Raw genomic sequence first — 26,409 nt, forward strand, 5'->3', positions numbered from 1 at the left:
CAGATCTAAAAGTTGTTGAGGAAGTAAGGGCTCAGATACCTACATTTTCTCAGAGACGTACAGATTTGTACGACACTGTCTGTAAGAAGGAGTAACTCTACACTAAAACAGAAAATGTTTTTTTATAATATTTCTACTACAATATCCTTTTTTTGTGAATTATTACTAATTTCTTATCATTTGTACTAAATGAATGACTCAATTAAGAAAACCAAAACGTTACAAATAATAATCTGTATATCTTGTGTATCAACATGTAATTGGATATTATAATAATATAGGAATGCTATAATAATATAGGATAATAATATAGGAGAATAATAATATAGAAAAAAATACATGCTTTTAAACACCTTTAATATCGATCACATAAATTGTTATAATTCACAATGATTACGCATACATAAAAGACCCCTTGATAGTAAAATTTACGATCAAAAGGCAATTACGTATCGTTTAACAACATTTAATTTATAACACCTTTTAAACATTTAGACAGATTAACACATAACACTTCTTATATATAAACATCAATTTATCAGCTTGGAGAAATTGATCGATTAATACCTGTTTGATTGTCTGTCTCGATGAAAGACTTAAAGAGAGCAAAAACATGATAATGCCGCTAATATAATATTCCTTCTTTCTTGTATCTGTCTGCCTCTCAGGTCGTTTTACTAATTACAATAAGTAATTTCGACTTCTTTGCGCTCTCTTTTAACGCATTCGAGACCGAAAGAAATTCATATCAGTCAGTAGGCAAGGGTATAATATACATATTTTATATATAACTTATGTAGTAATGTATATATCATGTTAACTTCATATTTTTTTCAATATAGAATTATTATATATATATATATATATATATATATATATATATATATATAACTGTACATAATACATTATAGAATAACATAGTATATAATTTTATATTTTAAAAATATGAAGCATACTATTTAAGATTGTCATCGATTTAAAATCAAAGTATGAAAAGGATACCCTGGAGAGAGTAAAACGCAGAATCATTCTAACTAAACATTCAGATCATACCGACACCTAGGTATCGTCTTACAGTTAAATCTCGGTCTCGAATGGATTAAAATGAAATACATACTTGCAGCTTCAACATCTTCAATATCGAGGAGATTCAAACTTTACAACTAAATGTAAATTGCGATGTAAAACAAAGCGATGTAAAAAGGGAAAAAGGAGGAAAGAAGGAACAGGGAAGCAAAGAGAAGAAACGAATTTTTCATTTTCTCGAAACTGGATCAAGTTTCAGGCTGCTCGCCAAAGAGTCTGTAGCTAACGAGACAAGATTAGACAAACCACGCTTTAAGATTGCCACAGAACTATAATAATCCTCGAAATCAATACGATTCGTCGATCCATCGCCTGATTAAAAAATGAGATGGGATGAAGCTCACTAGTCGGCCTTTGAACTTTCAATAGCGCTTACGGCTCGTATACTCTAGTTTGAATGCTACAATGTAAGCCAAGTCAGCTGTAACTAGCGTTCGCGTGATTGTCGCTATCTATTATTCACTCGTTACACGTTCACCAGATAAACGCGTCTACCGGTTGACATTGTTTTCTGTCCTGAGTTTCAAAGCAATTATGTTGCTTCGTGTAATCAAATCTCGCCAAACTAACGATAAGTTCTTGTTTGATCTTACACAGTTATTAAAACTATACAAGTTAAACCAATCTAGCCTAAACAAGTAATGTCGTTATATATTCTTTTTTAAATCTATATATTGTTTAATAAATCGCTGTTAGGATATAGTAGCTGACAAAAATATTCGGACAAATATATTTGTAGAAACATTTTAGGAGTGTATTATGCATAGTGGCACTATTTAATACTGTACTGTGACTATCATGGTCGTGTTGGTATTATTCGAAACTAATCTGAAAATCTGTATGGAATTTGTAAGATATTTAGTACGAGTACTGTGCATTACTGATATGTACACAACAGAGACGAGATAACGATCCATCGTTCATCGCTACGCGTTGCTAATAGCAACGTATAATGTATATATATCTCGCAAAGACCATAAAAGTACCCAATGGAACCACGTTTAATATTTGATAATAATGTCCCATTACAGTTTCGTTATTTTCAATTAATTAAACACGACCCTTTTAGAAGATAAAATACGTAATACAAATCTACTCGAAATCTTTTAAACCTTACGGACGACTACTTATGGTCTTTAAAAGCAGCAGGGATTAGCAAAATGTTAACTGCGGATTTTTCTCGGACCGCAACATGCAATATGAAATATGGTTATTAAAATGTACACTGGAAATCTTGAAAATGAATTCTTAACCCAAATAGTCGACCGCGATACTCGAGAAATTTTGTGAAGTTGACGTCAATACCAATATGTACCGTCGTTGTGCTATTATTTCGTGATAAGCCGTATTGATCGCACTTCCATTTCGCGGAATTAATTTTTCCACACAAAAAGTGATAACGATAATCGAAAAAAGAAAAATATACCGCCACTTTTCGTATCAGCATACACAAGCGCACTCGATTTTACACGAGTATACAATTTGCAAATTCGACGGAACGATCGGATTTAATTATTTTTTCGATATTTCAGGCATCAAATTCTATTTACACATCGAACGTTGAAATACGGCGAAATACAAAATGTACAAACCACTCTGGACATTAATTAACTTTAAACGTTATTGATGAATTAAAGAAACCAACCATTGTGTTGATTTTTACATTTTGAAAAATTGTTATCCACTTTTGCTTTGTTTAAAAATTGAAAAAAAATACTTTTATTATAAGTCACGAGTATCTCTTTTATTTATTTAAACTTTAGATCAAATATTACAATTTATAAATATATCATTTATTTAGATATACTTGTAATATCTGTTTTATAAGTTTGTACAACCATTTATCTATTTATCTATTTTATTTGCACATAATCTTTATAGACTGATTTTGTAAAGAATAAAAAATTGTGATTCTATTTAAAAACGATCGTGTCAGACTCAAGTGATAAGCGATATATATTTCAGCGATATATATATTCAGATTTCACCATCACATAAACGGTGCTATTGGAAACGTTTCACAATAGACGTCTTATAAGCGCCTGCGATGTCCGTCATATGTAAAGCTATACCACTGAATCACGGCCGCCATTTAGTGATTAAGGTCGATCACTTAGAGCTGTTAATCCGACATAATGGCGAGCAATACATCGAAGACATTATTGGAAACACAGTCACAGTTTAATTTCATTGAGCTTATTAGCAAATAAATGTGTACAATATATTTTAGAGATTTTAAATATTATTGCTGACTAAACTTCGCGTCTGCGCATCATCTTTCTTTAACTCGTATACTCGAAAATATTAAACACGTTTCTATAGGTACATAGGAAGATTTATAACAAAATACTCTATATAAATTCAATTCTTATTGTATATTTCGTTCCTACTTACCTCACCACTCCTGAGAATCGTAGATATACTTGTACCAACTTTCGTCGAAGTACCTATTTATACCATCGCCTTGTCATTTCACTTACAATTATCTATTATATAGCATGTTTTATCGCACATTACCGATAGTTGTGCTACTAAAATTTACAAAACAGCAATAGCGTGGTAACAGAAATGAAAACTTTCGCGCGTACAACATTACATAAAAGTAACCTTTGCGGTGAAAACTGCTCGTGTTTGCGTGTGCAACTATAATTCATCTTAAAAGTCATTGATTTGTAGGCACCGAATTATCAGAAATCAATCACGTAAATCTTAAGAATCTTCTACTTGTACGCTTGATGGTTAACTAAGAGATGCCACTCAACGATGCCCATTTTTACGAAAATTTCGCAATGCTCCAACAGTGATACTTCACGCTCGCGCTATCATACGTTAACAGTATGTCGTACATCTCTGTATATAATATATACGCACTCGAGAGAGAGACTGACACATCGTTACTCTTTTTTCGGGAATCAATCTCTTCTTTGCCATATTCTAGCCACGGATGCTCCGTATTTTCCTACGAATGGAATTCCCTTCGTTGCCACGTTCCCGGAATCGAGCAAATATCTTAGGAAGCAACGGAATTAATGACAACGGAATTCCCAATATTTTTTTGTTTCGTCACGTCTTTTTCATAATATATCTTATATAGGTACGTGATTTATTAATCGTTCGAATGGAAATAATTATTCGTATAATATTCAAATGATTCTAGCCATAAAATAAATTAAAACGATACCTGTAATGCAATCTGCGTATGACGTCAACCTCGATCTATGCTTATACAAGAAATTTTATCAATCAATGACTAGATATACAATAATCAAATATTATACAATTTCCTGAAAACCTTTAGGTGTTAATATTAAGGTGTTAATATCTTTAATATTTGCAAGTTATTGTTTAGCGCTAATTAGTTGGAATGTAACAAGTGGTGTACCAGAATTGAGATAATTAAGCCACACGAACAATCTTATTTAGATCTTTTTAATTTTTTAATTCTCTTTTGCTCTAATACTTCGTAAAATTAATCTTCATTAGCTACTACACTTCATAGAATAACAAGAGATAATTTTTCTTATATAACGTTTCATTCATAAAATCTATCATTAAAGTATATCTTCATAAAAATATCATTCCATACTAACGGTATATTTGGTGTCATACAAGACAACAGTTACCAGTGATGACATATGTGACTTTATAAAGATATCTCGTTTTATTATATATTAAAAGAATGAGTACTTGCTGCTATATTTCAGATGAAAAAAGGAGGCAATGATTTTACAGTAAAATCGTTCGTTTACAACTGATTCATTTACATTTCATGATAATACTGTGCATTCTGAATATGCTATGATTTGGTTTAAAATAATAAATAGTCCGTTCTTGCATACTATTGCTCCAGCTTTACTTGTATTCTCGATATTGGTATAAATAGAAAGACAATTAATGTCGTTCGAGTCTATTTTCGGATCATTTATATTACGTTTAATCCATATAGTTATTATATGAGACATAGTATCGTAAAATTTGGAAGAATAAAACGTTCGTACAGGAAGTACATTTTATGGAAAATTTAATAAATCTGTGTGTACACCTAAAATACGAATTAATGATGACTGATTGTTCATAAGTTTATATACGTTATTTAAAGTCATTCAAAGATATCAATTCTGCTTCCTTTTTTATCACAGGAATAGTTTCTCATTTATATGTGTTCAAAAATACATATAACCGCGCAATAAATGAAGTATATGTCACCTACAACGAAAAAGAGTTTTCCTATACTTAATATTTCCTTTATATACCTATGAAAGTCTATTCTTCGCGTAGTATGAAATTATGAATAAATCTGGAATATTGTTCAATCTGAAAAGAAAAATAACTTATTGACATCATTCATTGATACGAGATTCAGAATGTTTGTTTTGTCTTGCAGAAAAAGAAGGCAGCCCTTTCTTTTAATGTGAAATAGAAAGTGAAAATTTGAAAACAGATTTTTTGGAAATTTACTTGCAAATATCGTTTTCAATATCGTGATTTTCTTCCCAATGGTACTGTACTTTCAAATTTTCCAGTATCCCTCTAAAAACAAAAAGGCGAACCTCGTTATTATTAAAGTAGGCATTACAAGGAAGAGAAGTATTAGAAAGCAGCTCCTTCTTATTATGGATTTCTTTATAATCATGTAAATAAGAAATTCCGGAAATTTTTTCCTAAAGAATTTAATTCTTGTGTTTTGATTGATAATTATTACACTACATACTAACTTTTCGCATACTGTTCGCGTCTAACAATTTCCTAATAATAACTACTTCAAAATTACATATGTTCCTTGCACGAATTCAAAAGTACGTATGATACAATTACAATTGATTCTAAAATAATAATTATTTAAAGATATTAAGATACTAATTAAACGTTTCACTATATTTCAAAATCTGGAACAACAAATTTTTATTTATAAAAAATGAAACTGTGTTTATATATTTTTTGTCATGATGCTATTTCTTATTACCATGTCGACATTTTTTAAAATTCATTTTGTTATCTCTACGCAATATGAAAATTCATATGCTGCTTAATATTTTTTACATATTATGCGTCCACCGCATGATATCTCCTGAAAAATCAAAATATTAATGTTATATTATTACAATGCTTCTTAAATTTCAATTTTTGACAAATTTGAAATCCAATATATTTTGCACAATTATTATTTATCAAAAAATTCTAAGTTAGTAACTTTCTTTTCAAATGGCAAATAACATATACTTTGACTTACCTGTAAGTTTTTGTTCCTAATCATCATTTCCTCTTATAGAACATCATTATTGTTCTTATAATTACTACCAGTGTCATAGATATTGTAGTGGCTACAACTGAATTAATAGAAAATCATAAATAACTGTGTATAACAATGACACATAACTTTTACTTACATATCAGTCGATAAGGGATTACTGTGATATCCTGTTGATGTTTCTTAAGGCACTTGATTAGGTGTGATACGGTATCATTCCTTATGGTATACTGTAGATAAGTATTTTAGAAAATAACAAGAATAAATCTAAATTATTCAGAGGTTCCAGTTTCGGCTTAGACATAAATACAGGACCATTTGCAAAGAAGAAAGGGTGCGTTTCTACAGCCTCGTTATAGTAACCATGAATACCAATCTCTGAATTACTGGTTACTAAACATAAATATCCTATAAAATTTAATATATTTCTTTAATTTTTAATACATACATGAGTTAGTAGTTCTAAATTATGAATCATCCTACCTGTGATATTACACTTTTCTTTATAATATCATCGCTCAAGTGAACAACATTAAGATCATGTAAACCATGTCATCCTATCTTACTGTGAAGATACTTAGTTATGTTATCTAACATTATAAAAATATCATCAAATTCAAGTTCCTTTTATTCACATCACATGGCCACGACGATCTGGTTCTTCGTTATATAATGTTCTAAAATTTGTCGTATATATAGGATGTACAAACCTTGATATCAAGGTATCAGTTCTTCCTTCCCAAGGGACAGTTTCATTAAAATTCTGATAGAATTAAAAATTAATTATTAATATTCTAACAATCATATATGTTAAATACATTATAGTCAACGATATATACCTGAGCGAATGTAGGGGTGATTCCTTGATAATTATAAATGTCATCAGCCCACATCATTGTGCCACTTCTTTGTACTCCAGCCTCTAGATTAACAGCCTAAACAAACATACAAAATTTTATAGAAGCTGTACAAAATATAGTATATATGCGCAATATTGAAGCGTTCAAGGGGATATAAAGATAATGTACATCACATACACGTGTACTCTCATGCAACAAAATACAATTAGATTTAATAGTATAAGCTCTTTTATTCATCATAATAGATTGGAAATTTAAGTGTCTTACGAGGGTGAGTAAAAAGTTACCCGCTCTGTCGGTGTAGAATTTATTTTAAGCAATTGTCAAAAAAGACATACATCATTTTTTGATGTATCACTTTATTTAATCACTCAATTTCTGTATACACTTTGTCCATTTGCTGAAGGACCTTCGTATTTTCTCATTAAAAAATGTTTTGGGCTGGGCTGCGAACCACGAATGCATCGTCGTCTTCACCTTTTCATCAGCTTTTTCGGCATCCATCTCGCACAAACTTTTTAAAACCCAAATCTGTCGTGCACTATTGCATAAGCAGAGCCGTGGCTGATTTGCAACTGATTTGCCACATTATCCAGTGTCACTCGTCGATTCCATAGAGCATAAGTTCATGAGCACGTTCAATGTTGTCATCGTGGATGTGGACGGGCGTCCAGCTGTTTTTTCATAACACTTGTGCGATCTTCTTTGAACTTTTGTGCCCATTCGAACACACTTCGTGACAAAACACTTTCTCCATAATGTGCATTAAATCTTTGATAAATATAGGCATCAAACATAGCCTCCGACCACAAGAAACGAATCACCGCATCCTGCACTGTTTTCCTGCAAATCACCATTGCAAAGCGCCATTACTCGCGCAACGGTCACAAACGAATTGACGTAACACAATGAAACCTACACAGCAGCACTGAACAGATATGACGTTATACGAAGAGTGCAGATGGGTCAATACGGTCGACAGAAGTTTTAACTATCTGGAGTGCGGATAAATTTTTACTGAGAGTCGTATAGGAATCTGTAATCTGTAAGTATACCTTTGGCTGAATTGAAATTTCTCTTATATATAGTCAAAAATGCAGAAACAGTGTATTGAATTGGAAAGTGATAAAAAATAAGTGAAATTTCGAGGTTGCATGTGATTGCATGAGTACACAGGACGTTTTTAGCGAATAAAAAATAATTTTGAAAGACACGAGACTTATCTTGTATTTTACGCACTCTCTGTGTTCGAATTTCCAGAAGCTCTCTATCTTATGAAGTGTTTTAGATTAGCCGGAAAATTTTGTATGTACATACAAGAAGTATACGATCTAAGTGGAATATTTAATTATTCTCTTGATACTGTGGCGGCACTTGACAGTAAACTTCCCAACAGTTTACGTCGCGTGACGCACGACACAAAGACCATATACCTGCGGACAAGATAATTGCCAGATGTCGATACATTCGTACCGAATATTTCCAGCTAGTCTAAGGACCGCTATAAATCTTAGTATTTATTTTAGCTAAGGTCCTCCAAAGAGACAGACAGTCTTTGTTTATCAGTCTGGAAGTCGACCACCTACCACGGGGACACACGAGAAATCTGCTGTCTCTCTCGTAGGATGCTGCCCGCTGGCAACACCCTCTCAAGGGCAGCTAGCATCCTTTTCCAACGACCAACACGAATTAGCCAATAAACATTAACGTACATTTCCCTCACTTTCCGAAGCAAAGCTTTTCTCAACGAATCCGATGCCTTCCCATCCCTAGACACATCCCAACGAGTCTTCCTCCGCAGCAGCATCGCGACAAAAAATCAGTCTACTACCGCGAGTCGACATATTACGATCGTTATACTTACACGGTTCGAGCCCCCCTTCTCCCACCTAGCATCCTTTTCCAACGACCAACACGAATTAGCCAATAAACATTAACGTACATTTCCCTCACTTTCCGAACCAAAATTTTTCTCAACGAATCCGATGGCTTCGCATCCCTAGACACATCCCAACGAGTCTTCCTCCGCAACAGCATCGCGACAAGAAGTCAGTCTATTACCGCGAGTCGACTTATCACGATCGTTGTACTTACACGGTTCGAGCCGAATAATTATCTAAGCTCTCGACATCTCGTGCAATCATTGTCCGCACTCGCAGCGTACCTCGAATCGTAGCTATCCAAGCTCTATCTTATAACCGCGCATTCGCGAACCGAATACAATCGCGAATCCTGCATCAAGTGTACTCATTGACATTAGAGTGAATAAACATTTATCGTTCAGTAAATCTGAGTTTTCCTTCCGACCTTATCACGACATATCCCCTCAAAGTGGTGACCCCGACGTGGTTATCAGTCAAAGAGGTGACCGTGATAGTACTCGAGAAACGTAACACCGTTAATCTAAATCAGTTCGAAATGACCACTAACGCCCATTCCAAACGTACGACGGCCGGCGGGGACAACGATAAACGCCCGATAAACGCTCCTTTCCGCGTGCCACCGTTCTGGCCTGACGATGTTGACTTGTGGTTCAAGATGCTGGAATTGCAGTTCAAAACTTTCCGGATCACGAGTGACCAAAAAAAATACCAGGCCGTCATTGCGAATCTCGACAAGTCGCACCTGAGATTAATTCGAGACGTATTGGACGCCTCACCGGCGACCGGGCGTTACGCGTACGTAAAAAAGGAGCTCATGAAGAGATTCGGAGAGTCGGACGCCAAGAGACTCCGACATGTAATCGAAAACGAACAAATGGGGGACAGGAAGCCCTCTCAATTTTACCGCGTTTTAAGAAACCTAGCCGTCAATTCGTTAACAGACGATGTCATCCTCATCGTCTGGGAAAGTCGACTTCCGTCGCGCGTACGGAGCTTCCTAGCCTCTGTACAGATCAAAGACCCGGAAACCCGCATACAAATTGCGGATATCATTTACGAATCCACCCGGCAATCAGGGCAGATCGTCGCGGCCAGCGCAGGCCATCTACCTACGAGAACCCACCCACCTGGCCAGGACAGCGGATTAGGCGACGCTATGGCAGCCGTCATCAACTCGGTCACCGTGCTGTTAGCGCGAATCGACGCCTTTATGAGCGAGATACGAGCGCTAGTAGCCCAGCAAAAAGGCAATGAACACCGTAGGGCACGAGCACAATCACGCTCGCGTACACAATTCCGCCGCCGTTCGCGCCCTCGCGATCCGCCGCGGCAAGACGGGCTGCGTTACTATCGCGCACAGTTCCGAGAAACCGCGAGGAAGTGCACACTCCCTTACTCGCGGAATTCGAGAAAGGGGACCAGCCGTCCGTAAATGCGGCAAACGACGACAGTTTGGCATCTCGCCGCATATTCGTAACGGACAAGAACTCGCGGATCTCCTACCTGATCAGTCTCACGGTAGACGCGTCCGACTACGCAATAGGGGCAGTATTACAACAACGCGCGAATAACGAATTACAACCGCTAGGATTCGCAACGAAATCTTTGACCCCCGCTCAGTAAAAATATAGCGCGTATGATCGCGAACTACTCGCAATATACACCGCAGTCAAACATTTTCGACACGCCTTAGAAGGCAGAAACTTTACAATATATATCGACCTATATATATATATATATGTATATAAACCTCTCACCTTCGCGTTCAAACAAAAATTAGAAAAATGTTCGCCGCGACAATTCCGACATTTAGACTACATAGGACAATTTACCACCGACATTCGAAACATAAAGGGCCTAGACAACAACGCAGCCGACGCTCTGTCACGCATCGACGCGATAGGGAAGTCGGTGGATCACCAAACTCTCGCCGTCGCGCAAGAAAACGACAACGAACTCGGCGACATCGTAAATTCCAACACAACCGCGTTACGATTAAAGAAGATACGCTTTCCTGAGCACGACGCGGAAATATATTGCGACGTATCAAACAACATTGTAAGACCGTACGTGCCGAAATCCTTGCGACGCGATGTATTTAATTCGCTCCACCGACTTTCCCATCCAGGGATACGCGCAACGCAAAAACTGGTGACGTCGCGTTTCATTTGGCCATCCATAAATAAAGATTGCCGGACTTGGGCACGACAATGTATCCCGTGTCAACGATGCAAAGTCACCAGGCACGTATCCTCGCCCGTCGGAACATTCGGAGAATTAGCAGGCCGTTTCGAACACGTACACATAGACATTATCGCGACGCCATTTTCACAGGGCTACCGATATTGTCCAACGTGTATTGACCGCTTTTCGCGTTCGCCCGAAGCCATTCCCATCGCCGACATGGAGACAACAACCGTCGCTTCAACCCTCCTCTCCACATGGATAGCTCGGTTCGGCGTACCTTTAAAAATAACGACCGATCAAGGACGCCAGTTCGAATCAAACTTCTTCAATGAACTGTGCCGGTTGCTTGGCATCAAGCATTTACGCACAACAGCCTATCACTCCGCGTCCAACGGGATCGTAGAGCGCCTACACCGACAACTAAAGGCAGCAATAAAATGTCACAGTACGAGCAATTGGGTAGAAATCCTACCAATTGTTTTATTAGGCATAAGAACCGCTTTCAAGGAGGACCTGAACGCGACGGCAGCCGAAATGGTTTACGGTACCGACATACGATTACCGACTGAGTTCTTCGCACCAACGATGCAACAGGCCAATACGAAATTCGCGAACCGTTTAAAAGAGCAAATAGAGAAAATCAGGCCTCACCCGATTACGCGACACGGCGAGAAGAAAACCTTCGTGTTCCGCGAGCTCGAAACAGCACCATATGTATTTGTACGCCACGACGCGAGCGGAGTTCCTTTACAACCACCGTACGACGGACCTTACCAGGTTATACAGCGTGGAAAAAAGACTTTTACCATCGAAATAAATAATAAAAATGTAATAGTCTCCCTAGATCGGTTGAAACCCGCTTTTACTGTATCTGACGACATCGAACAACAACAATTAGAAACTAGCGCAGGAACCCACGACATGTTTATACCGGTTAAAACCACAACTACGCAAAACACCGAGCGGGCACAGCAACGCGAAGACGACTCAAGAAGTCGGTATACCACGCGCTCGGGCAGGAGAATTCGCTTTCCTGATTATTTCCAGGCAGGTTTTAAATAAGTAGCACGTAAGATCTATCAAAAAATGTATAAAACGTTATCACTGGTAAGGGGGTACTGTGGCGGCACTTGACAGTAAACTTCCCAACAGTTTACGTCGCATGACGCACGACACAAAGACCCTATACCTGCGGACAAGATGATTGCCAGATGTCGATACATTCGTACCGAATATTTCCAGCTAGCCTAAGGACCGCTATAAATCTTAGGATTTATTTTAGCTAAGGTCCTCCAAAGAGACAAACAGTCTTTGTTTATCAGTCTCGAAGTCGACCACCTACCACGGGGACGCACGAGAAATCTGCTATCTCTCACGTACGATGCTGCCCGCTAGCAACACCCTCTCAAGGGCAGCTAGCATCCTTTTCCAACGACCAACACGAATTAGCCAATAAACATTAACGTACATTTTCCTCACTTTCCGAACCAAAGCTTTTCTCAACGAATCCGACGCCTTCGCATCCTTAGACACATCCCAACGCAGTCTTCCTCCGCAGCAGCATCGCGACAAAAAGTCAGTCTATTACCGCGAGTCGACATATCAAGGTCGTTATACTTACACGGTTCGAGTCGAATAATTATCTAAGCTCTCGACATCTCGTGCAATCATTGTCCGCACTCGCAGCGCATCTCGAATCGTAGCTATCCAAGCTCTATCTTATAACCGCGCATTCGCGAACCGAATATAATCGCGAATCCTGCGTCAAGTGTACTCATTGACATTAGAGTGAATAAACATTTATCGTTCGATGAATCTGAGTTTTCCTTCCTACCCGATCACGACACATCACCTCAATACATCCAAAACAAAATTTACAGAACTTCTCAGAAAGTTGGTTTACTATTACCAAAATTAGTTTAAATATAATTAGTTAAAATTTAATAAATGCTCGTTTATCGTCTCTACGTATCTAAGTCGTGCAAATATAGCGTACGTAAAAAGTTAGTGTCGTTTCAAAGTAACATTTCAAGCATTTTAAGACTATAATTCTTGACGTAAAAGACAATATAAATCTGAGCTGCCTCTTATCTCCACAATAATACATTCCAACTTTATTTTTCGTGCACGAAAAATGATATTTATGGGATACTAGTGATTTTGCAACACTGGGATAATGAAGTCGTCGAGGTACGACGTGACTCTCGTGTAAATGCCCGGATAACCAGGTACGCCGCATTCATGACCAGATGACACAACACCTATTTGATAGTAGGTGAATTGCTGTGGTATCATCAGTGGTCCTCCGCTGTCAGCCTGAAATGATTGTTAAATTTTTAATCATAGTTACTGAAATATTTCAATCGAATTGTATTGAAATTATACTTATATACAGTAATAATCTATTATTGACTTATGTATTGAAATATTCCAATTTAGAATGTATATATTATATGTATTTTGAAAAAAATTAAGATTAGAAGGAAATTAGATTAAAGACCATAATGATGTGTGAGAAATGGGCAAAACTATTAAATTGTGTTTATCTATTATTTTTCATGTTCAAGACGTTGATTTGATGTTGATTCGAATTGACATGTCCCCAGACACCGTATAATTTATAGTAAATCTGTAATGTAATTACTCCACAAGCATCCTTTCCACCTCGAGGGTCTCCGCCGGCGCATATTTCTTTATTGGTGATAGTTATGTCAAAATCCTCATAAGCTTTCTCGCATACGGTGTTGGTAACCACTGGCAGTTGCAGTTCCATTAATGCGTTAGTATATGATTCACCTACAAAGAAAATGGGAAGGATATTTAAGAATGAAAGTATTTCATTTTATCATAAAACTGATATCACTTACTAAAGTTTAATGCTCCCCATCCAGCAATGAAGGGGTTATAGCCCACAAAGTTTTTATTTCGAAGGGATTTCTCTATGGGGAGACAAATGGGATGTATGTACTCTGAAAAATAAGAAAATAAATGAAAGTGAAGGAAACGAATGACGAAAAGTATGAGAAAGAATTGAACATGCTTTATGATACAATATATGTGTACAGTAAGAAGTTTCAGCAATATCAGATCCGTCGGGATTGCTCACAGGACTCCGTGGGGGCCACCAACTTCTCCAAAATTTCCGCACCGGATCGGCGAACTGGCTAGTGTCGCGGGCACCGGCCAGCCGCCACCCGACTATAAGAAATATCAGATCCATCCGTGTTTCCCAGGGTAGTCCTGTGTCCCGGGGGCTTCTGCCTGCCTCGTGCTCCTTGGATAATCCCAGAAAAATGGCTTCGGTGCGCCTCCTTCCTCTTCGTCAACGCCTCACGGAGCGGTCACCCATCCTAGACCGCTCCGTGACCGCTGCTGTTTAATTTTCGTGATAGGCCGGGAACGAGTGTTTCCAGCGCGGCTAACGGCATTGACGTACCAAGTTTAGCTGGTCTACCACCAACCACCCTGGTATGCGTTACGTTGCTGAAACCACAGTGTGGTGGACGCAAGGGCACATCCGAGGTTGCTATAAAACATTTATAGTGAAAGAAGTTATTATATTTAGAGAATTGACAGTAGAGTGATGTATTAATTCGTCTTCGCTGGTTGTTTCACGATTATCCTGGTTATCACGTTTGTTTTCTACGTGAAGCGAGTCGTTGGAATATTCGCGAAGTTAACGAAGCATTTTTCACAAACAAAACCGGTGAAGAGGCGAATACTTAGGTGGAATTTTCCCATTAACTTCGTGACCATTAACTTCGTGACCATCTCGAAAATAAAAAATCAAACGTGTTCCTTTCAATTTTATGTGGTCACGCGTGACTTCGCTTTTTTCACTGATAAAGGCTGTGTGACGAGATCGTACTGCAATCTGCAGTATGGAAAAAGACAACTTAAAGTGCAAACCTTTAGTGCGCCCCGCTTGAACCGATGGATGCAGAACAATTAACGCCAAACATGCGAACAGTATATTGAAGCCAGTCATCGTCCTAAAATAAAAAAGTGACGAATCGAAAAGACGCAGGACTGATAACAATGAATGAATCTAATAAAAGAAACTTGGTTCACACTATGATTCAATGTTTTGCAACAAAGAGCGAAAAACTGTGGCGATTTAGAAAGACTGACAACAATAAAGGAAACCGAGTTCGTATTATAAATTGAATTTGCATTAGACAGGAAGCACGATTATGTGAAATAGATCGTAGGAATGACAAATATCATCGACATACGTTTCTGTGTAATTTCATGTTTGAAAATTGTTTAGTATAACACTAGAACGATCAAACTCGTCGCAGTGACAAGCTTCAAAATTTTCATTTGTGCAAATCGCTAAAAAGCTCCATAACTCTTTTTGTAAAATTAACGTTGATTTCTGTTGAGTTAGTAAGACGACTACAAGAAACTTAAGAGAAAGGTACAAATCAGGAAAATCATTCATTTCAGATAACTTTTAATAGAAAAATCTGGATACTCGTAAATATTAAACACGTTTCTATAGGTACATAGGAAGATTTATAACAAAATACTCTATATAAATTCAATTCTTATTGTATATGTTTCGATCGTTCGCGGAGAGACGCGATCGCGAGATAGCACGTCAACGAGAGTTGTAAGTTCCCGTTACGATTAAATAATCGACGCCACGAACTGATCGATTCCCTTATTTCGATTAGGATAATAAGGGTAGTTCAATGAAATTCCACAGAATTAACACAAATAAATTAATGTTTATTTCAACAACTTATTAACTAGAAAGATATAAATGGAACAAAAAAAATGTAACTGCGTTTTGGTTGATAAGTAATGCGCGACATACCACATGTGTTGACGGTTCGACTTCTCGAAAAGTTCTGAACGCCTTTCGATTTTTTTCGTTTTTTCTGGAAGGCGACCCCCACTACGTTCGAATCACGCCACATTCTTTTACGCGAGGTAAAATAACGGCCACGAGTCGACGTTTCTGGAAGTCGCCCTGCTTGATAAACCATGCGCTTGCCACTACAATGTTTGTTTGCCGGGCAGACGCGACGGTCCGTCTGCGACATTATAGTGCCGCGATCGATAGTTAAGAATATGACCTATGGTTAGCCGCATGGCGTAACATTCTCCCCCCGTTGAGAGGGTAACGATCAAACTAGCGAGGTGTGGTTGAAGTTCCCATCTTAGTTCGTCTCGGTGGCTAGTTGTTCGGGTTTCTCGAGATCGGGTTGAATTGGCAGTGGGACAAGCCTTTTGACGGCCCAATCCAAAACGCTCTTTGCCGTCTGAACTGTAGCTGTCCGGATGACACCATCGGCGCCTGGATGAACCTTGATAACTCGGCCCAGAGTTGTCCTCTCTGAGGATGACGATTGTGCCCTTTTGGATGCCGTGTCCACCCTTGCTCCATTTATTGCGGTTGGTTAGCTCGTTCAAATACTCCTTATGCCAGCGGTTCCAAAAATGCTGTTTAAGCTGTTGGATATGCTGCCATCTGGAGAGTCGGTTCGATGGAATGTCTCTGAAATCTCGATCACGTAAGCACATTAGTGAATCGCCAATGAGGAAATGTCCGGGAGTGAGGACTAGGAGATCATTTGGATCGGTGGAGATAGGAGTTAGCGGGCGGGAATTGAGGACTGCTTCTATTTCTATGATAAGAGTATTCAATTGTTCAGAGGTGAGTAACTCGTTGCCGGCTACACGTCTGAGGCGGCGTTTAAATGACTTCACCGCTGCTTCCTATAGCCCACCGAAATGCGGTGAATGAGGGGGAATGAAGCGCCATTCGATTTGTTTGTCGGCTAAAAATGCGGTTACTTTTTCTTTGTGATCGTCCGATTGTAATAAATCGTGAAACTCTCGTAATTCGTTGGTTGCTCCTTTGAAGTTGGTGCCGTTATCAGAATGGATGGTGGAGCAATACCCTCGAGCGATAAATCTGCGAAGAGCGGCGATGAAGGCTTCGCTAGTGAGATCGCCAACGAGCTCGATGTGTACCGCTTTAATTGCTAGGAATACGAAAGTGGCTTCGTATACCTTTATCTGACGACGGTTACGATCTCGTTTTTCTTTGATGTGGAACAGCCCGCAATTATCGACGCCGACGTTTGCGAATGGGCGAGATTCCGTTACTCGCGCCTCCGGCAGATTACCCATTATGTATTCTACCGATGGTGGTTGAGCGCGGCAGCAGCGAACGCAGCCTTTGATCGCCCGCCATACTTGACTTCGGGCGTCGACGGGAGGTATCTTTGTCTTACTGCGTATAACGTAGCCTGCGTTCCGGAGTGCATGTGGATATTGTGCTCGTGTTCTATGATGCGTGTTGTAACGGATGACTTAGGTAATACTATGGGATGTTTCTTGGCGAAGGTCATCGACGAATGACTGAGTCGACCCCCGACTCGCAATATTCCTTCCTTGTCTATGAACGGATTGAGTCGCGTGAGCTTACCCTTTATCGCCGCGTTCCGATCTTTTTGGAGTGTACGAATTTCCTCGGAGAAATGGATGTTTTGCAACAATTTTATCAGCTTATTGTACGTTATGCGTAATTCGGTAACAGTTAGGGGTGCCGCTCGGTTCTTTTTCTGTTTCCAACGGAGGCAACGAGCTATGATTCGTATCAACTTGGGCCAGGATGAATACCTTTGCAACAAACTGTAATCGGCGGGGTTTGCGGACAGACAAATCGCCCCTTTCTGCTCCGGTACTTCAATTTGCGGTGTTAGCGCCCATGTCGGCCAATAGCCTTCCGACTGGTAGAGCCATGCAGGACCGTGCTGCCAGATGGTTGGGCGCAGAAACTCTTCGGGTGTTTGGCCGCGTGATATTAAGTCCGCGGGATTGTCGTCGGTAGGAACGTGGCGCCAATCGTGGATGCTGGTTTTTGTTTGAATTTCGAAGACTCTGTTAGCGACGAATGTTTTAAGGGTGTGAGGTGATGTATTGAGCCAATGGAGGACGATAGTGGAATCGGTCCAATAGATAGTTCGAGTAATTTTGTGTGATAGAGCTTGTTGTACTGTCGACATCAGGGACGTAAGAAGGAGTGCTCCGCTCAGCTCGAGCCGAGGAATGGTCTGGTACTTGAGCGGGGCGACTTTCGATTTTGCGGTTAAAAGTTGGGTCCAAACACGGCCGTTGGTGTTAAGGGTTCGGAGATAAACACAGGCTCCGTAAGCCTTTTCGCTGGCATCGCAGAAACCATGCAGTTCAATTTCTATTGCGAACTCGATTATTGCCTTGCGTGGGAACCTGACGTTGTTTAATAAGGGTAATTGGGCATATTAACCTTTCCCACTCTGTATGTAACTCGATCGGAAGTGATTCATCCTAATCGATTTTCGACAACCATATTCGTTGAAGTAGCATCTTGGCCCGAACAATCACCGGTGCGAGCAGACCGAGCGGATCGTAAATTTTTGCAATCTCCGAGCTGATGATTCGTTTCGTGACTCGGGAGGGCGTGGGTTTGACTTCGACCGAGTAAAGAATAGAGTCGTCGGATGAATTCCAAAACACCCCCAGCGTCTTCAAGGTTTGCGAGTCGCCCAAAAAATGTTGGTGATTTGTTTCTTCCAAGGAAAGTCCGTGTAATAAGTCATTATCGTTTGACGCCCATTTTCGTATGTTTAAGCCGGCCAGTTGAAGTAAATTGGTGAGTTCTGTTCTGAGCGTGAGGGCTTCGTCCTTCGTTTCAGCTCCGGTGAGAGCGTCGTCGACGTAGAAATCCCGCTGCAGTACCTGTGCTGCACGTGGAAATCGATGTCCTTCGTCCTCTGCCAGTTGCTTGAGGCACCGAATAGCTAGATACGGGGCTGCGGATAAACCGAACGTTACAGTGTCAAGCTCATATGTTTCTGTTTCTCCACTCGCGCTGCGCCATAATATCCTTTGATATTTCCGATCCTCTGGTCGTACGAGGAATTGCCGATACATTTTCTCGATGTCGCCAGTGGGTACGTATTGATGAGCGCGGAATTTAATTAATATACAAAATAAATCTTCCTGTAACTTGGGTTCTGTGTGAAGTGTATCGTTTAGGGAGGTTCCGGTAGTGCTTGGTGCCGATCCGTCGAAAACTACACGGAGTTTGGTGGTTTGACTCGATGCTTTGGTCACGCCATGATGGGGTAAATAGTATCCGTTGTCGTCGGAGTGGTTGTCATTGATCTTCGTCATGTGTCCCAACGCCAGGTATCCCTGTATTACCGTTCGATATTCTGATTCGAAGCGTTTGTCGTGCTGGAATCGGCGATTGAGTGAGGCGAGTCGTTTACTCGCCAGCGTTTTAGAGGATCCGAGTGACTGAAGCTGATCGTTGAAAGGTAGAGCGACGATGTATCGTCCTTCGCTGGTGCGTCGGGTGTGGGCTTGGAAGTGTTCTTCGCATCGTCGATCTGCCTCTGAAATATGTTTAATTGAGGGTCCTTCATCGATTTCCTAAAACCGCGCGAGGTCTGCTTGTAAAGTCGTCGTGGATGTGTGAAATATGTTTGTCGCGGTTTGGGAAGTTGGACTCCCCCGATTACCCATCCGAATCGCGTCTTTTGCAGACGCAGTTCAGGCTCGTCTGGCTGCGTGAGGTTGACTTGTCCCACACACATCGACGCGAGTGTTGAACCTGAGCTTAATAGTACATCTATCGGAGCTGGTAAATGAAATCGTGGATCGGCCAATTTGAGATTTTTTGGTATCTCAAGTGTGGAACGATCGATGGGTTTGCTGGGAATTAAGGTTGATATGGTTGGAATGACAAGGAACGGTAATGTCCGCGTGTATGTACCGTCAGTGGAAGTGATCGTGGCCGTGATGTGTCGCTTAGAAGTCGTTGTCAAGGTATCTAGAGCTCCGATCGGGATCGAACATTTGTTTTGCCTTATCTTTAGCGATTTTGCTAATTCCTCCGTAATGAAATTCATACTAGATCCGGTGTCGAGCAACGCTCGACAACGGATTGGTTGCTGTTTATCATTCAAAATGTTAATCCGCGCGTGTGATGACTAGATCATTGGACAGTAATTCGGATGCGATTGGTCTGATATGTTCGGTCATCAACGGAGTCGTCGATCGTCGGCGTCATTGGTTGTGTGTTCATTTGTCACTGGGCGGTGGACTTGGAGACGCGGCTGTTCGTGGCGTTTCCGATCTGTGGTCTGTTGTGTGCTTTTTGCGACGAGTGGGTGATACGTAGGGTGGCAAAGAAGGTGTTGTGGATCGGCTATTTGATGGGGAAGATTTCGGGCTGGACTTGCTGGAACGAGACCCTGAATGGCGTTTTGTCCTATGCAGCATTGTATGATGTCGTTCTCCGCATACGCGACATGATCCTGCGAAACAATGCTTCGTTGCGTGCCCTTTCCCGAGGCAGTTGAGGCATAGTGATGCTCTTTTGACCTCCCGAATGCGTTCGCGAAGGGATTTGGTTTTGAAGGTGTCACATCTCCAAATGGGGTGTGGTCCTTGACAGGTGGGGCATGTTGGAGTAACCTGTGTCGCCGTAAGTGCATGCCCTCGTGATGCGCGTTGACGGACCGGAGTAGTTTGTTCCGGTGATTCTCTTGTTTGTCTGACCGCGGTGATCGGTCTGGAGCTTCGTGCTAATCTCTCTAGGAACTTTAGTAAATGAATGTACGGAGGCACCTCGTTATTGGGCAGCGTCATTTCCCATTGCTTTTGGATACTTAGTGGTATTTTCGAGAGGATGAGGCTGTTGAGCATAGCACTGGTATCGGGATAGGATTCTCCTAATTTGTTCAATGCATATACGTGTTGTTTAAATGTGTGGACTAAGCGCCTTAATTCCGTTGGAGATTCCTTGATTATCCTTGGATAATCAATTATTGCCATGCAGTGACTGAAAGCTGTGTATCGTGGACATTCGAAACTCTCCTTGAGAACGGCTATAGCCTGACTGTAGTTTACATTACTAAGGGGTAACGCGTTTAAACAATCGGCTGCTTCTCCTTGCAGGGCGGACTGCAGGTAATGGAATTTCTGTATGTCCGTGAGACTAGGATTTTTATCGATTGTGGAAGAAAAGGTATCATAAAACGTGTTCCATTTCTCTAAGCTTCCGTCAAAAGTAGGGAGCCGAAGATCTGGTAATTTAATGGCTATCGGATTTAAACTTGCGGATGATGCACAGGTTGGAAGGTTTATGGATGTCGACGGCGATGATGCTTGCGCGTTCCTCAGAAGATTTTGTAGCTTTATGTCTACCGCGACGTACTGATCCCTTATTTCGAAGCCGCGCGCTTGTTCCTCCTCGTCCAATACTTCTAATTCGAGTTGGATCGCTTCGAATTGACTCGCAACTTCGGTCAGTTGTTTCTCGTAATTCGTTAATAAGGAGTTTTGCTGACTCTCGGATTGCTCGTACTCGTCCAGTCGGTTCGATAAGTATGTGAATCGGCCGCTACAATAGCCTCGTCTCCGACGCAGGGAGATGAGTTGGTCTTCGCTCGTCATCGTTGCCGAGGATAGGAGATGGTCGAAATAAGGAACGAGCTTACCTTACTGTCGTGCGGCGTGAGGTCGCGTGTATGTTTGGTGAGGAACGCCTTGTTCCTTCCCGACGGCCACTCGTTCGATTGTATTGTTAAGTTGTGAAATTCGTTGCGTTGATGATTGTCCAGCTGCGACGGAAGGCTGCGTGGTTGCGTTCCCTTGCCAATGGGATGTGTTTCTTCGAAGATGACGCGCCTGACGTCACTGGTTTCGCTGTAGTGGATGCTCCTGCTCCCGCTGCTGGTTTTGATAAAGTCACGTGGCACTGTGTGGTCACTGGTAAGTGCACTCTTCACTGGCACGTGATCCGGCTCGAAGGACCAAAATGTTTCGATCGTTCGCGGAGAGACGCGATCGCGAGATAGCACGTCAACGAGAGTTGTAAGTTCCCGTTACGATTAAATAATCGACGCCACGAACTGATCGATTCCCTTATTTCGATTAGGATAATAAGGGTAGTTCAATGAATTCCACAGAATTAACACAAATAAATTAACGTTTATTTTAACAAATTATCAACTAGGAAGACATAAAGAGAACAACAAAAAAAATGTGACTGCGTTTTGCTTGATAAGTAATGCGCGATATATGAGATGTGTTGACGGTTCGGCTTCTCGAAAAGTTCTGCACGCCTTTCGATTTTTTCCGTTTTTTCTGGAAGGCGACCCCCACTACGTTCGGATCACGCCACATTCTTTTACGCGAGGTAAAATAACGGCCACGAGTAGACGTTTCTGGAGGTCGCCCTGCTTAATGAACCATGCGCTTGCCACTACAATGTTTGTTTGCCGGGCAGCCGCGACGATCCGTCTGCGACATTATAGTGCCGCGATCGACAGTTAAGAATATGATCTATGCTAAGCCGCATGGCGTAACAGTATATTTCGTTCCTACTTACCTCACCACTCCTGAGAATCGTGGATATACTTGTACCAACTTTCGTCGAAGTACCTATTTATACCATCGCCTTATCATTTCACTTACAATTATCTATTATATAGCATGTTTTATCGCACATTACCGATAGTTGTGCTACTAAAATTTACAAAACAGCAATAGCGTGGTAACAGAAATGAATACTTTCGCGCGTACAACATTACATAAAAGTAACCTTTGCGGTGAAATCTGTTCGTGTTTGCGTGTGCAACTATAATTCATCTTAAAAGTCATTGATTTGTAGGCACCGAATTATCAGAAATCAATCACGTAAATCTTAAGAATCTTCTACTTGTACGCTTGATGGTTAACTAAGAGATGCCACTCAACGATGCCCATTTTTACGAAAATTTCGCAATGCTCCAACAGTGATACTTCACGCTCGCGCTATCATACGTTAACAGTATGTCGTACCTCTCTGTATATAATATATACGCACTCGAGAGAGAGACTGACACATCGTTACTCTTTTTTCGGGAATCAATCTCTTCTTTGCCATATTCTAGCCACGGATGCTCCGTATTTTCCTACGAATGGAATTCCCTTCGTTGCCACGTTTCCGGAATCGAGCAAATATCTTAAGACGCAACTAATCAGAATATTCTAAGTTATGATTTACCATTATCAGATTTTTTACGTCAGAGGAAATGCCTGTGTCGTTGTCTAACTTAATAGTTACCATTCCATAATCACTCAAAGGAACAATGTTAAGATCGTATAAACCACGATATTCTATCTTACACAAAATTCAGGTCCTTTTATTCCAATCACATGACCATGATAATGTGACATCAATCGCATCTCAACCTACAACAGAAATAAGACATCGAGCTCCGACGTTCGAACACTTTTCCACATCATAACCTACACCAAGCCCCTCAGCATCCTCAAACCAAAAGGCATATAAGCCGAGACTTCAGCCAGCTCGGGCAGTTCTTGTTCTAGTTTCTGTTCTTGTGCAGCTCCTTTCTCTCCGGTTCAGTGTCATTCTGTTCTTGTAAGTGCTAAATTTATAATAAAGTTCGATAAAAGAAAATTAATAGTTGGGTTACGACTCAGCCTTCTTTTCTCTTACAATCCAAGTGTCAATTTTACGTTACAATAATCTTCAATGTAGCTCCTCAATATATAATATTCCAAAATTTATTGGATGTATAGGATGTACGAACCATGAAATTCTAACGCGAGCAATTGAACGCGCAAATAGAGGTCCTCTAGCATCCAGCACGTAATTCCTGTTATTTGTCACCGAGATGATCTCGTGTCCTTAGACACACCCCATTATAGTTTTCCTCTGTGGCATCATCGGGACGGGACGGGCATTCTTTTACGCGCTCCCGTCGACCAAAGAGTAACGTCTTTACGCTCAGCAATTATTTTTACGAGTCAGACTTAGATTCAGCGAGAACGCCCATCTGTCATCCCGTTGGCCGCGGTTTCGTTATTGAACCGGAGACCACTGTCACTAGTGTCGCGGACGTCTCACCGCCGTGGTAGATTGTCAAACCTGTGTTATTCATACCTGTGTCAATAAATCGTATCTTCTTTACACCGCAACGATGGCTACCTTCAATGAAGACTCCTCAAACACCGACAACCCTATCCCCAATGTCATTCCGACATATATATCCACCGAAAATGCGCTCTTATAGACAAACGCTCGATTCGCGTCATAGCTTTTAAAGCTTGTCGCACCTCAATCCGTTGGAAAAAGTTTTTCCTGTAGCATATTTTATTTTTACGAACCAACAAGGTCTTTGTTTATTTCCTTCTTTTTTTTGCTCCAATTTCCCCATTGTTTTTACAAGGATAGTATTTCAGAGCCACTAGTCAAGTTTATTGTAACAATAAACGTACGTTTCGGAAACATTTTGTGCTGTGAAACAGAATACACTAAAGTTTGAAGGTCACATCGATTTTCGAAAGTTTATAAATGGAGGTGTATGACAGTATCACCAGCTGTTGCTGTCCAAGTAACTCCAACATCGAAATACTACAACGATTCCAATCGAAAACGCTAAGAGCCTTAATAGACGCATCTTGGTATGTTACCAACGAAACCATCCATCGCGACCTCAAGATACCTACAGTCAAAGAGGAAATAGCAAAATATAGCGACAGATATAGCAAAAGAGTCAACAAATACCGAAACCCCCTAATCACTGGACTACTCGATACGACGGACCAGATTCGCAGGCTGAAGAGGCACTACCCGCTAGACCTAAACGTTAGATTCATTTAGTTATCCAAATTAAGCATATGCACTTACTTATAATACTTATAAATTATACCTATCTATAATAAGTATTAACTTATTGTAAATAAACAACCATGTCACTGCGCCACGTCAGAAAAATTACTGAAAATTCTCAACGCGAGAATTGATTGTAATTTCAACAAATAAATAAAAAAAAAAAAAAAGTACCTTTGTAATATCGTAGAATAGCTTTGATTGGAGATCGGCTGAAAATAGAAAAACCGTGTACGTCGTGTTTCTGTGGTTCGTTTACATTTAAGAGTGCCTACGTGACTAAAGGCACGTAGTTGGTAGTTCTTACATAGGTATGAGGGAAACAATAGACAACGTTAGAAGAAGGACGGTTTCGCTATCCAAGGCGAATCGAAAAGTGTGCGTGTTGCGAGAATCAGAGTTGATCGAGACGTCGAAGCATAGAGTCGTTAGAATTGAGATGCGAGTGTTGTCGAGTGTTAGAGTTGCTAGTGAGAGAGAGAGAGAGAGTTACCAAATAGTTGTCAAGTTATTTGTTGTAAATACGAGCGTTGCATTTAGTTTTCCTGTTAATCAAACATCGTTTCTCTGTCTAACTAATATCTGTATTTTCAATCCATTATTAATATATTCCGATATTACACCTTCCATAAATCTCATAGATTTCCTAGTAAAGGTCCTTCAAACCAAACAAACGTCTATTTCCGAAGAATTTCTAAAGACTATTGTCTACCACGGCTGGACAAGGGAAAGTTAGTTTTTCTCACGTACGCTGCAACTTTCCTCCCACTAACCACTTTCTCTCGAGGGCGGTTAAGACCCTTCGTTTAACCAATTAACAACGAAGCCTATTCCCTCACTCTCCTAACTAAAATCGTCACCAACAAATCCGATGGTCCCGTGCGCTAGACACACTCATCCTTAGCTTTCCTCCGAGACAGCATCGTCTCCCAAGACAGTACTGATTTTACATCCTTCGAACGGTCAACATCTTTTTAACCGGGTATACACACCCGTAGATCAGTCACTCACTCATCTCGTACATACGCACCAGCGTAACTGCCTTCGTTATAAGTTGTTGGAATAAACGGTGAAATATAACTTACTCTACTGTGTCATATTCATTTAACCACCTCTGTTATCTTAACCGAAACTGGGCAGCGACTACTTCGCGGCGTCGATTCACCGAATCGTAGCGAGAAGTACGTATCGTAGTTTATGATTTGCAACAGAATCCCTGCATCAACGCAGGTTCGCGAAACGTACAACTTCACGCACCAAATATCGATTACAGTCAATCGACACTAATAATCAATAATTTGTCTGCGAGATGCTCCTCTGGAAGTTTTAACTATATATATTCCGGTTTTAACTATATATATTTAACTATATATATTAACTATATATTTTCCCTAGGAACAGTAAGATTTTAACGATACAACTTTATCAAGAGATCTTAATGTCATAAACGGTATCGAA

At 40.3% G+C, this 26,409-nt stretch overlaps 1 protein-coding gene and 2 long non-coding RNA genes across 5 annotated transcripts; all 3 read right to left on the bottom strand.

Annotated features, from left to right (window-relative positions):
- Positions 1-5,957: 5,957 nt before the first annotated feature.
- On the bottom strand, positions 5,958-8,087 carry LOC143303021 (uncharacterized). 3 transcript variants are annotated; one of them, XR_013058982.1, is made up of 7 exons: positions 7,482-8,087; positions 7,174-7,269; positions 6,818-7,097; positions 6,474-6,742; positions 6,317-6,413; positions 6,050-6,154; positions 5,958-5,972 (listed from the first exon to the last, which is right to left on the bottom strand). It is a non-coding gene; the product is annotated as an uncharacterized LOC143303021 (long non-coding RNA). The 3 variants fall into 3 exon arrangements; XR_013058981.1 differs by lacking the exon at positions 5,958-5,972 and having other exon boundaries at positions 7,462-8,082; XR_013058980.1 differs by lacking the exon at positions 5,958-5,972 and having other exon boundaries at positions 7,482-8,081.
- A 5,328-nt stretch (positions 8,088-13,415) lies between these two features.
- Positions 13,416-14,613, bottom strand: LOC143303110 (venom protease-like). Its single transcript, XM_076621150.1, has 4 exons — positions 14,599-14,613; positions 14,132-14,303; positions 13,909-14,060; positions 13,416-13,580 (listed from the first exon to the last, which is right to left on the bottom strand). Exons 1-4 carry the CDS (start codon positions 14,611-14,613, stop codon positions 13,416-13,418), a joined length of 504 nt encoding a protein of 167 aa, XP_076477265.1.
- On the bottom strand, positions 14,371-15,450 carry LOC143303068 (uncharacterized). Its single transcript, XR_013059065.1, has 2 exons — positions 15,174-15,450; positions 14,371-14,790 (listed from the first exon to the last, which is right to left on the bottom strand). It is a non-coding gene; the product is annotated as an uncharacterized LOC143303068 (long non-coding RNA).
- Between the last annotated feature and the right edge of the window lie 10,959 nt (positions 15,451-26,409).

This window comes from Bombus vancouverensis, chromosome 8 (assembly GCF_051014615.1).
Source record: "Bombus vancouverensis nearcticus chromosome 8, iyBomVanc1_principal, whole genome shotgun sequence".
Classification (NCBI taxonomy): domain Eukaryota; kingdom Metazoa; phylum Arthropoda; class Insecta; order Hymenoptera; family Apidae; genus Bombus; species Bombus vancouverensis.

Coding starts and splice junctions, on each gene's coding strand:
- LOC143303110 (XM_076621150.1), bottom strand. Junction 14,061..14,131: donor ATGGGGAGCATTAAACTTTA/GTAAGTGATATC, acceptor TTTTCTTTGTAG/GTGAATCATATACTAACGCA. Junction 13,581..13,908: donor GTGGAAAGGATGCTTGTGGA/GTAATTACATTA, acceptor CAATCATTTCAG/GCTGACAGCGGAGGACCACT.